This window comes from Dromiciops gliroides, chromosome 2, assembly GCF_019393635.1.
Source record: "Dromiciops gliroides isolate mDroGli1 chromosome 2, mDroGli1.pri, whole genome shotgun sequence".
Taxonomy (NCBI): domain Eukaryota; kingdom Metazoa; phylum Chordata; class Mammalia; order Microbiotheria; family Microbiotheriidae; genus Dromiciops; species Dromiciops gliroides.
Window position 1 is genome coordinate 88,809,913 of NC_057862.1, and position 13,588 is coordinate 88,823,500.

A 13,588-nucleotide genomic window follows, 5' to 3' on the forward strand; every position below is an offset into this window, starting at 1 on the left:
TATATACTAAATATCCTAGCAATATACTATATAGCAATATATTATTTTAATGTAAATATAATATTTATTTATCATGTAATATAATAGTTTATACTAAAAATATCTCCATGTTTCATGGTGGTATCCCTTGATTTTGGCCCAGATGTCATTCTCCATCAGAACTTGAACTCACTAGTCCAACATTAAATGGTTCCTTGCTCTTTTTTAGGAATACTTGGACCTGAGTGGACCTCTGGAACAGTATTCACCCAGTTATCCTGACACTAGAAGCTCATGTTCTTCAGGAGATGACTCTGTGTTTTCTCCAGATCCAATGCCTTATGAACCATGCCTTCCCAAGTATCAGCACATAAATGGTACTGTTAAAACATGAAAAAAAAAAGTGAGTTCTCACTTCTTCAAAGAGAAGGACACCTGGGAACTTAGAACACCAACCTACCTACAATGAGCAGGGAGATGTTTTCTCCAAGAATGTGTTGTATCGGCTTGTATATATGAATAATAAGGAATAAATAACACTTGGAGAAAAAAAATGGTCGGGACACGTGTAAGGATTTATACATTTTTGAAGCTCTTAACCTTCACCAGGAAAAGATGAATGTTTATGGGGAGTGGACAGCACCGCCTAGCACACCACATCAACTTTCTGGCCTGCTGGAAGCAGCAACTGGAAATTTACTGGCAATGGACTATTTGGACTTAAGGCAAACATAAGTTCTGCCTTCCTTGTTTATTTTGTAATATTTGGAGAAAATATATGTCAGCACACACTTACAGAGCACAAATGCAGTATATAGTGCTGGATGTATGTAAATATATTCAAAGTATGTATAAATATATATATATTATATATTTACAATGAATTATTTTTTGTATTGATTTAAAAATGGATGTCCCAATGCACCTAGAAAATTAGTCTCTTTTTTTAACAGCTATTTGATAAATGCTGTTCTACACAGAATTTCTTAATTTTCACCCAGTAGAGGTGGAAAAAAGACTTTGCTTTCAGGGAAAATGGTATAACATTAATTTATTAACTAATTGGTAATGTACAAAACAATTAATCTTTTATTTTTTTGTAATTTAAATGGCATTTCTATACAGGCAGCACAGAGAACTAGTTGGCATATTGTTCAGACTTTACTAGCTATCAGATCCTTTGAAAAAAAGAAATATTTACATTATATAACTAATTTGGGGGAATTAAGCTTTGATTTATTTGTGTTTAAACTATAGTGTCAGATGATTATTCTTATCCAACCCAAAATGTCCATATTAAGAGAACCCTTTAATAAGAAGGTATTATATTTTTTTGTATCCTTGGTATCTATCATTGATTGGAACCTATGTAACATTTAATTGTCCTTCCCAGGATAAAGAGTACCATCACCCTCTTAAGAAGATGCCTTAACCTATTCCTAGAGGCTCCTAGAGGATGGAGCTGACTTGTAATGATAGCAGAATGTACTTCTCTCCCGGCAGCTGGGCTTCTGCCCTCAAGTTGCACATTAATCAGATTAGCTAGTATTCTCTTCAGTGAGTTCTGATAATAGGTTCCAGATTCTTTGGCCTTAAAAGAAGCCTTTTAGGATCTTCAAATATTACAAATGAAAATCAAAATGCAAAGTTATTCTGCTGATGATTGAAGAATACTACCATCTTTTTAAGGGATTGCTTCAGCCTATCTCCAACAGGACCTCACCCAAAGATCAGGCCTAGTACTGATATCAGAGGAAAGATCACTGTATTAATCATTTTGTATTAAAGTATTGTGTTTTGCTTTCAAAACACCCACTCACTTTGTTATAGCCATGCGGTATGAATGCAGATTACACTGATTTTACGTATTAAGAAATTGGAGAAAGTATTAAAAAAAATGGTTAACTTTTGTACTGACAATAAAATGTTTCTACAGATATTAATGTTAACATGACAAAATAAATGTCACGCAGCATATTTTTTTAATTCTTGTGTCTTACCAAATGGTTTACTCTCTTTGGCGCTATTGGCTCCAGTGTTGATGATAATGGCTCTCCTGGGAGAGGCAGAAGGGTAGAGGAGGCTACTAGGAGGTAATCTGTTACTATAAGAAAATCACTGTTAGAGGTACCCTCCTGGGGAACCAGAGGTCATAGAAGATGAAGATATCCACTTCACAGTCTGTGAGCTACCAGGCTACTCAGAGTAAAGTTTGATGAATATCTCCTAGACTGGATTTTAAATTGTAATTCACGGGTAAAAATTTAAAAGATGCCCAGAGGATGCTACAATTTCCATCAAAAGCTACTTCATAAAATGAAAAGATGTGGGTATGGGCTTTTTTTTTTTTTTTGGTCCATCAACAATCATGTGACTCTTAAAACCTTTTCTTATATTCCTGTTCAAGTCTTCCCAGCACCAGAGAGTAAGAAACAAAAGTATCTTTTGGTTTTTCTTAACTTCTGTCTCTGATTTTTTTATACAATACAACCTTGCAATCAATCAAATATTCATTAAATGTCTACTAAATGCCAAACACTGTCCTGGATCCTGGAAATAAAAGTTCAAAGAAGATGACCCCCTACTCTCAAAATGAGCTTATGTAATAGTAACAATAATGATAATAGTTAGTATTTATTTAGTGTTTTAAGGTTTGCAAAGCACTTTGCAACAAACATCCCATTTCATTCTTGCAACAACCATGGAAGGAAGGTTATAATCATTCCTATTTTACAGATGAGGAAATTGAAGCAAACAGAGGTTAAGTGACTTCATGAGGATCATACAGCTTTTAAGTGTGTCTGAGATCAAATTTGAGCTCAGGTCTTCCTGACTTCAGATCTAACTACCCTGTCTAACTAACTCTATGGGTCTACTAACATTGCCCCCAGGTCTAGAATTTTCATAATTTTTTTTAGCAAATTTATTTTCAGAAATACAGTGATCCAAGACAACTCTGAAGGACTTATGAAAAATGCAATCCATCTACAGAGACAGAACTGATGGTATCTGAATACAGATTGAAGCATAATTTCTTTGTTAGTTCCTTTTTCTGAAATTTTTTGTCTGTTTTCTTTCACAACCTGACTAATGTGGAAATGTTTTGCATGACTACACATGTATAACTTATATTGAATTGCTTGGATTCTTAAGGGGGGGTGGGGAGGGAGGAAGGAAGAGAATTTGGAACGCAAAGTTTTAAAAAATGAAGAATTTTCAAAGGAACTAGAAACTTCTGTGATCCAATTTTTTATCTGAAGGAGGGAGGAGGCAACAAAGAAAGTGAGAGTTTATTATTTTCTATTTTCTCTTTTATAACTTGCTTTGTTTCAGAATTTCTTGAAAAAGACTTATGACCATGGGAAAGAAGGGAACAGGGTGTGCCAAAATGTAGTTTATGAAACTATGTCTGAGTAATCTTCCCTTTAGAAATGCTGAATTGTGGTTTAGTAGGAAGAGGACTAGATTCAAGGGTCAGGATATGGTTTCTCTAGTAGTAAGGACTCCCCTCTGCCCCTTGCGTCCTCAGCTCTATAATAAGGGGTTTGTACAAGATGGTCTCTGAGGTCCTATTCAGTTCTCAAACTATGAACACTATGATGAATTGTACAGTTTTTCTTAGTAGGCCCAAGAAAAATAAGTTGAATTAGTCTAACCATGATGTCATAACTGTCATAGGACATAGAGTCTCATAGGTCTTCCCCATTAGAATCCAAGTTCTTTGAAGCCAGGGACTGTTTTTAGGACTTACAACCTTGTTTGGCATATAGAAAGTGTTTATATGCATGTTGGTTGATTGAGATGAAGACTTCTTTGGGGTCTAATAGAAGGTACAAGATCACACAACCAATCAGTGGTGAAGTAAGGAGGACTAATGACTGTCCTGAAATCAGCTGATTGAAGAAGTTGATTTTAACTTTCCTATAGATAGTGCCATGTTTAAATGTGCAGACCCAAAATCTGAAGCCTGATTAGTGACTACCTGAGCTAATAGAACATAGTATAGCAGCTGACCTGGTTCTTTTCATTGAACATTTTTCTTAGGGAAAAGAGAGCATCCATGGGAAAATAGCAAAATGGAAGCTAGAACTGGGTTCTGTAGTTGCCATGCCTTCAAAATGCACCATATGAGCACTGATTCCATTAAAGGTCTGATCCCATTGAGTTCTGCACAGCAACTGTTGCAGTCTTTAGTACTGCTCTTTATCCCCCATGTTTGAAGATATGCTACTGGTTGTCCCATTTTGTACTTCCTGCCCCCATTGCTAAAACTATTGTTTATTGTGTAGTTGCTCTAAGACTTTTTGTTGACATTTAACAACTGTGGATGTGGGACCCTCAAACTGGGTCGTCAACAAAAATTATTTGGAGAATATGATTTAGAATTTTCCTCAAAACACTGATAGATATGGAAATTATTGGTTATAGCAGGGCAATAGTAACACTTTTATGGGGATAGAACACTGGGCCCAGAGTCAGGTACATGAGTTCAGACCCGGCCTCAGACACTTACTAGTTGTGTGACCCTGTGCAAGTCACTTAACTTCCATTTACCTCAGTTTCTAGCTTGTAAGATGGGAACACAGTGGAGAAGGAAATGGCAAACCCCTCCAGAATCTTTGCCAAGAAAAACCCATAGAGAAGTCCATGGGGTCATGAAGAGTCAGACATGACTGAACAACTGAACAACAAAGACACTTATAAGCAGGGCTGTCAGAAAATGCCAGGAGATTGTCAAGGTAGCAGGACCTCAAGGATTGGGGTAAATAGCTGCTGAGGGTCATTGTTTGATTAATGGCCAAGTAGCATCAACTGAGTCTTAGAGAAGCGGGGTAGGGTAAGCTTATAGTTGCTTAATTGTCTGCTATTGAAGAAAGCCCAGAACATCAAAATAGAGAAGAAAAAAAAGCCCCAAGCCAGGGTCAAATCCGGGGGTCATGGAGAAGAGGCCTAGAACATTCTGTCAGAAGAACATGAAAAAAAAATTATTCCACAAATTAAAAAAAATATATATATATATATAATGGGAAATATTTAACAAAATAAGTATAATAAAACATAGATTTTAAAAAGAGAGACACTTAGAAACTAACTGACTTTTGGGGAAGAATTCTATGTATGACTTCCTCCAGCAGCATTCAGTAGGTTCTGATGCCTGCTCCCCCAAATTTTGCCAAGCCACCAATCCTAATGTTCATTTAGAGTGACTGACCTTGACATTTTTGGTGTCACAGACCCCATGGACTTTCTGCTGAAGTCTATGGACCCTTTCTCAAAATGTTTTAAATACCTAAAATAAAATATTTGGGATAACAAAGGAAACAAATTATCTATCCATGAAACAAAATATGTATTACAGTAATAAAAAAAATTTTTTTTTAAGTTTTTATTCCCCAACTCCCCAGGGGAAGAACTCCTGGTTTACGGAATGTTTAACTCTGTTTCTCTGAGACATTTGCTTCCAAATACTAGGAATTTAAGTTTTCTAAATGGTACAAATGTGGATTGTTTTACTGTGGATCTTCATAATTAGAAGGAGAGTTATTCTTTATTCTTTTTCTTTCCAGAAGAGAGGAAGCAAGAGTTAGAAAACAGGCAAGAACAAAGGTACTTAGGTTTCTTACCCATAAAGTGGATAAAACACTGAAGAGACCTCAGTGGAATACCTGCCAAGTAAAAAATAGTAAGAGTTTCTTTAGCCCAACTGCCTTATTTTACCAGTGACCCAAATTGAGGGCCAGAGAAGTAATTACTTGCACAAAGTCCCACAGCTAGTGAGTGTCAGAACCTAAAGGTCTTTTGATACACCCTATTTTTACTCACTAGACATAGCTGCCTTCTGGGAAGATTTCAGAAACTGATAAATCAAGTTCCACCCATCCTGATGTATGTGAGCTAAATTGTACATAATGTAAACAGAGCACCAGAAGAGGGATTTTCTGGTTATAATCCTTGAGTAAATCTCTGTCTCTCTTCCCAGTTTTAACTCAATAAAATCAGAATGTATAAGCAATTCTTTCCAACTGTTGGATGTATTATTATTTCTGTATGTATATTGGAGTCCTCATTATACAGACTGTGTTTTGATGTTATTTGGTTTTTGATGTGAATAGAGATGAAAGAGAAGTTTATCTTCTCACATTTCATTCCCAAGAAGCCTTGAAATGACTTGACTGTCCACTACAGGCAGGAACAGTGGATGCTTTCCATGTCTTAAGAGGCACTTGGGGAATGAGTCCCTATTACCTATTTTTTCCCTCTGGGTTTCCTGGTGGTATTGATGAGCTTCTTAAAAGTCACCTCTTAGTTCTGTTCCAGCTACCCAATTCAGTTCCTATAGAGCAACTTAGAGTAAGAGAACTCAGCATGCTTCCCTTTTAATGTCTCAGGATTTCAGAAATTTTGAGATTTAAACAAACAAAAACCAAATAGGTCTTGGAAATATTACAGAAAGTAGGTTTCTTCCAATTTGCAAAGATTCCTCTTTGATGTATTGATGTTAACAAAATGAACTTTAATGTCTTCTAACAGTTTGAGATTATTGAAAGAATATTATATTATCTAATTTTATCCTTACAACAATCTTGAGAGGTAGGCTCTATTATTATTTTTATTTTTCAGATGAGGAAACTGAGGTAGAGAGCAGTTAAAAGTGATTTGCCCAGGGTCACATAGGTAGAAAGTGTCTGAGATTGGATTTGAATTTAGGTTTTCCTGACCCCAAGTCCACTGCTCTAACCATTGTGCTACCTTGCAGCTTAACAATCGTTTACAAAGAATTAAAAAGAAATATCAATCAGAGGATGTTGGAAAGGCACATGGTATGTGTGTAAACAGACTGAAGCATATGACCCATGAAGAATTTCTAAGAATAGGAGGAAAGGATTTCATTAAGGAAATGTATTCTAGGAAAAGAAAATGGGCTGGTCATATGGTGAAGGTGAGGATTGACAGGTGGATGACCAGAATGCTCCACTGGTACCCTTGAAATGTTAAGAGAAAACAAGGAAGGACTCTAGCAGTTTTAGGGTGCCCCTTTCCCTTCAGGGAACTTAGAGGAGGACACGGAGAAGAGATGTATAGGATGAGGAGACCTAGATGGATTGTTGATCATGGCTATGGGGAGCCAGCTAAGGCTTATTTGGCAGTTGTTAAATTTTCAGTAGGAGCATTTACACTTTGGAAATCTTCAGATGCTATCAATTAAGGCTTGATTTATTGTTTTGCTGATTGTATGGACTGAAGAAAGTGATGGAAAAAATTACTGTTTAATCCGTGTTAAATTTAAAAGTGTTTTGTGTGCATATTTTCCCTCAGAGAACTAATTGTTAAACACTTAACAGCACATCCCTGATTGTGATATGCATTGTTTTTTATTAGAGTTTTTAGAAATTTATTTTTTATATTGTATTTTATTTACTTTCTTCTCAAATTTTGAGTTTCAAATTCTCTTCCTCCCTCTTACACCTCTACTAATAGGCAAACAATATGTCAATAATATACATGAAATCATGCAAAACATATTTCCATATTGGCCATATCACCAAAAACTATAGTTTCCTTGATTATCTCTTTCAATTAGTTCTAATTTTGCCACTCCTATCCTCTTTACTTCAGCCAAAGCATAATAGATTTTGTTCCAATCCGTCTCGATGTCTCTTGTATACAACACATTTTTGGATTCTGCTTTCCCACCCATTCTGCTATCAGCTTCTGTTCTATGGATTAGCTCATCCCATTCATACTCATGCTTCTTTGCCTTTTTATTGTGTTTCCCCTCAAAAGTCTTTCTTGCTGCCACTCATGTCTCCCCAAACTGCCCTCCCCCTTATCATTCCCCACTCCTTATTTCTTTTCCTCCTATGTCTCTGTTGGGTAAGATTGATTTCTATATCCAACTGAGTGTGTGTGTGTGTGTATACATATACATACTCATACATATACACACACACACACACACACACACACACATATGCATATATACACACACACACACACACACACATTCTTACCTCTCTGAACCAATTCAAATGAGAGGTTCAAGTATTGCTCACTCCCTTATATTTCCCTTTTGCTATAAAAGCTTTTCCATGTATGGTGGGTTTTTTGTTTGTTTTGTTTTGTTTTTGGTGAGGCAATTGGGGTTAAGTGACTTGCCTAAGGTCACACAGCTAGTAAGTGTCAAGTGTCTGAAGTCAGATTTGAACTCAGGTCCTCTTGACTCCAGAGCCGGTGCTCTATCCACTGCGCCACCTAGCAGTCCTGTTGTATGCTTCTTTTATATGAGAAAATTTGACCCATTCTACCTCTCCTTTCCCCCTTCTCCCAGTGCAATCCTCTTTCTCATCTTCATGATATTTTGGGGGAGACCATCCAAATATAATCAACTCACACCCATGCCCTTTGTCTATGTAGGCTTCTTTTAATTGCATTAATAATGATAAAGTTCTTAGAAGTTACATATAGGAATATAAACAATTTAACCTTATTAAGTCCCTTATGATTTTTCTTTCACGTTTACCTTTTTATGCTTCTCTTGAGTATGGTATTTGAATGTCACATTTTCTATTCAGCTCTAGTTTACTTATCAGGAATACTTGGAAGTCCTCTATTTCATTAAATGTCAATCCACACCCCCCAACCTTACCCCCAAAAGGATTGTACTCAATTTTTCTGGGTAGATTATTCTTGGTTGTAATCCTAGCTCCTTTGCTCCTTGAAATATCATGTTCCAAGCCCTCCACTCCTGTAACATGGAAGCTGCTATATCTTGTGTGATCCTGACTGTGGCTCCATGATATTTGAGTTATTTCTATATGACTGCCTGCAATATTTTGTCCTTGATGTGGGAACTCTGTAATTTGGCTATACTATTCCTTAGGAGTTTTCATTTGGGGATCTCTTTCAGTAGGTAATCAGGGGATTTTTTCAATATCTATTTTACTCTCTGCATCTAAAATACTGGGGCAATTTCCCTTTATAATTTCTTGAACTATGATGTCTAGGCTCTTTTTAAAAAAATTATGGCTTTCAGATAGCCCAATAATTCTTAAATTATTTCTCCTTGATATATTTTCCAGGTCAGTGATTTTTCTGATAAGATATTTCACATTTTCTTCTATTTTTCTTCATTCTTTTGACATTGTTTTATTTTTTCTTAATATTTTGTGGAGTCATTAGTTTCTACTTTCCCAATTCTAATTTATAAGGAATTATTTTCTTCAGCAAGCTTTTGTACCTATTTCTTTTACATTTGGCCAATTCCACTTTTTAAGGAGTTCTTTTCTTTAGTGAATTTTTGTGTCTCTTTTACCATTAGACCAATTCTGTTTTTCAAGATGATATTTTTTTCAGTATTGTTTTGTGTGTATTTTCCCAAGTCATTATTTTCTTTTCATAATTTTCTTGCATCATTATCATTTCTTTTCCCCAGTTTTTTCTCTACTACTTTTATCTCTTTCTTTAACTCTTCTGGGAATTCTTGCTGGCCTTGGATTTGTATAGCATTTTTCTGTGAGGCTTTGCTTATATCTGTATTCGCATTGTTGTTGTCTTCTAATTTTATGTCTTGGTCTTCCCTGCCCCTGTTTTAGCTTTTTAGGGCTAAGTTCTTTGTCGTTGTTGTTATTTGCTCATTTTTCTAGCCTATTTCTTAACTTTGAAATTGGGCTCTGTACCAAGCTTTAGGCTTTTGTTGTGCTGCTGTTTTCAGAGCTAGTTCTGGGTATCTGCAAGTTTTCAGTGATTCCAAAATGTTTTACCCTGGGGGAGATATGCTCACTGCTCTTCTGGTCTTTACCAAGGAAGAGCCCTTGCTTCCCTACTGCTGCAAGTATTAGAGCTCTTTTTGTCCCTGGAACTGTGACCTAGAACTGCTTATGAGCAACATCAACACCAGCTTCATCTAGTGCCAGCAAAGTAACCCCTATGATCTTCTCCTGACCAGTTGTCCAATTCCCTTACTGTGTCTGAGATGAGAGCCTTTCTGGTCCTCTTGCCATGCCCTCTGGCCTATGCCCACCCAGTGTTATAGACCTATCCTGCAGCCCTCCAACCTTTTGTTGACTCTACAACTCCAAAATTTGATTGGAAGTGTTATTTTAAAGTTGTTTGGAGGGGAATATTGGGAGAGTTCAGCTGGGTCCTGCCCTGTACTCTACCATCTTGGCTCCAGCCCCATTTATTTGTATGATCATCATTATTAGAGGAAAATTTTATATCAAAGAAATCCCAGATCCAGTATATGTATATATGTATATATTGTTTTCCCAAAGAAAATATAAACTCAAGAATAAGGGACTCTTTCATTTTGTCTTTGTATCCCCTGGGGCTAGAAATGTGCCTTTCTCCTTCTACACACCTAATAAATGTCAGTTGATTCAGTAAGCAGTAGAGTAGGGATTCAAATCCAGGTCTTTGAACCACAGAAACACTGCTTTTTTCAATGCACTAAGCTTAGTCAGTCAGTCAACAAATATTTATTAAAGCCCCAGGCACTGTGCTAAGAGCTAAGGATACAAATTAAGGCAAAAAACTCCCCACAACCCCCCCCCCCACACACACACACAATTCTTACACTTAGGAGCTCTCCATTTAAAGGGAGAGAACATACAAACAATTTGTAAAAGATAAAGTCAGCATAAATTGAAGATAAGTTGGGTGAGAAAGTCAGCAATAGAAGGAAGGCACTAACATTAAGAGGGCTTGGGAAAGACTTCCTATAGAAGGCAGGATTTTAGTGGAATTTGGATAAAAACAGGGAAGCCAAAAGGCAGAGATAAGAAGGGAGAGCATTTCTAGCATGGGAACTGCCTCCTAATGTGAATCAAGCTAATTTCCTTCTCCCTCTCCTCCTACATACTTCTGGGCTTAGCTCACTGTTTATAAATACAGTCTGTCTGATAGATGTGTATGTGTATATATATATATATATATAAATACATATTATATATACACACATACAAATGTATACATACATGTATGTACATGTGCATACCTGTCCGGGTATATCTCCTAACCTGTAGCCAGGCTACAATGCTTATCACAGTGTGTGTGTGTGTGTGTGTGTGTGTATACATATACATATATATAATATATATACACATATCATATTATACCATATCATATAATTTCATATATCATGTCATCATATCATATATCATATATCACATCACATCATATTTGTGAAATGACATAAAAAGCAGCAGAGGCAGAGTTTAAACTCCTGTCCTCTAACTCCCAGTCCAACGCTCTACCACGCCATGCTGCCAACTCAACTTAACAGGCTTCTTATTAGACATCTCCTATGTGCCAAACATTATGCTTTACAGATCCTTGGACACCTGTTGACATGACTAATGCAAGAAACATAAAAGTTTTCATATGAAAGGTCACTGAGAAGGTTTGTAAAGCGTTTGGACGACCCCTTTAAATTATTCACTGCCTTGACACACTATGCTTTTTTTGTTTTTGTTTTCCCACAGAGTGGCTCTTCGTTTACTTCCATCTAATTATCACAGCAGGAAGAAAAATTAGAAAGAGCTAGTTTCTTTTCTGGAACTCATCTTTAGATTGTTTCTCGTGGGGGTTGTGTTACAGTTGTTTCAGATTAAGCTTTGGATTAAATAAACCTACGCACGGTCCTAATTAGTCACTGGCTATTACCCAGTGGCAGCTAGAGGCATAAGGTAAAGGAGAAGTCAACAGGCATTAGGCTGTGCAATTGGCTGGGGGAGATTGTTAGGGCTGGGATGGGTGGGTGGGTGTGGGATTGAGTAAAGGAGCTCAGCTTGACATGCCATTGAGAGGATGCGGTGCCCTGAAGTTGTCAGGGTGACACAGTTGGTTTTCTCTGAGAGGTCCTGATATTTTGTGATTCCTCCAGTAATGTTGTTGACCTGAAAGAGTGGGATGGGGACGGTTGGGTGGAGGTACTGGGTAAAAGCCAAGAGTTGTGTCTTCAGGCTTCTGGGGAAGGTAGGCAAGGTAATCTGTCTAGACATGTGTCTTCCTTGGCACAACTGCCCTTTTGGAACTCTCTGCTGTCACATGCTAGAAATTCTTTTCCAAAACAACTTCTTGCCACAAAGATCCATAAACTCAAAGCTACATAATATTCTTCCTTCAGAACAAGAGCAAGTGAGAAATTAATTGTTCAATGTTTATGGTTTAATAATGTGAAAATTCAGTTGATTCCAACCTATGTAATGCTTGGAGAATTGAATGTTGCATTAAAAAAAAATGACTGCAGGAAGTGGTAGTGGTGGTTGATGTTCTTGACATTGCCTGGGGTCCTAGACAAATACAACATACAAACTGTGATCTTCACGAAGGCAGAGGAAATGAGAAGACTTCAGTTCTTACATTTGCAGTGTTCATTTTCCAATTTTCTAGAGCTTTGTTCTCTATTTGAACTGTAACTGGATTTTCAAAAGCTAAATGGTGCTTAAAAGAATCAGAAAGATAATGCAAAACCACCTTGTGTGAGTATTCCTGGGATGTTCCAATGCAGTCACCAGAGAGATTAGTGTTGGTTCAGACCTTTTTGGCTTGAAGAGTTTAGCTATAGAGTCAAGACTCCTAAAATCGTAGAAATGGTCTTGGAAGTCATCTAACCTATAATAATCCTCACTAAAACACATTTGCCTTTGCCCGAACACTGACAGTGATGGAGAGCGCCCTGTCTCATCAGGCAGCTCTCTCAGTTTTGGGAATGCTCTAATTACTGGAAAGGTCTTCCTTATATTGAAAATTAGATATAATATGATACATGATATATGACATGCTAATATTATGACACGACATGACACAATATAACATATAATAGAATAGGATATATATGATACAATGCAATGCAATACAGTATAGTACATATAGTATAGTATAGTATAATATAATATTCCTGTAACTTTTAAACATGTCTCCTGGTTCTGCCCTTTGGAGCCAAACATAAAAAGCCTAATCCCCAGGATCACAGTTCTGGAAGAGACATCTGAAGTGCTCTAGTCTAACTCTCACCTTACAGTTAAGGAAACTGAGGCATAAAGTGACCCACTCAAGGTCACACAGATAGTAGGAAACCCAGTCGAAGCTTTTTCTATTGTATTATACTGCAAATAGTGATCAAGTCCTTCATATATTTTCTTCTCTATTCTAAATATTGCTAAAAACTATTCCTCACATTACATAAACACAAAATCACAGAATATTTTACCTAGAAGAAATTTCAGATTTTTTTTTATCCCAGCCTACTTATTTTGCAGACGAAGAAACAGAAGCCGTGAAAGATGTTATGGTTTAGGCTCTAGGTTATGGCAGAGCCAGGACCAGAATCCAAGTCCTTATCTACAAGACCTTCCATCAGCATATTAGTTACCCTGATTTGGACATGCTCCCATTTTTCAATATCTCTCTTAATATGTATGTTAATTAATAATTAATTAAGAAATGTGAATAGCTCTGAAAACAATACTCAAGATGTGGTCTAACCAGCACAAAGCACAGTGGGACTATTTCGCCCAGGATCTCATTAGATTTTTGGGAAGCCATATCACACCACTGACTCACATCATCTTTACAGCTTGCTTTCCCAAGTCTTTTTTTCCAACTA

At 36.8% G+C, this 13,588-nt stretch overlaps 1 protein-coding gene across 6 annotated transcripts in view; it reads left to right on the forward strand.

Moving 5' to 3' along the window:
* FGFR2 (fibroblast growth factor receptor 2) overlaps nucleotides 1-1,912 on the forward strand; it is a 120,351-nt gene extending 118,439 nt beyond the window's left edge. For all 6 annotated transcript variants that reach the window (XM_043982642.1, XM_043982639.1, XM_043982644.1 and 3 more), the window contains one exon: nucleotides 209-1,912. In XM_043982642.1, coding sequence (XP_043838577.1) covers nucleotides 209-373 — 165 coding nt within the window. In that variant the 3' untranslated portion in view covers nucleotides 374-1,912. The remainder of the gene's footprint in view (nucleotides 1-208) is intronic.
* The last annotated feature ends 11,676 nt before the right edge of the window (nucleotides 1,913-13,588 follow it).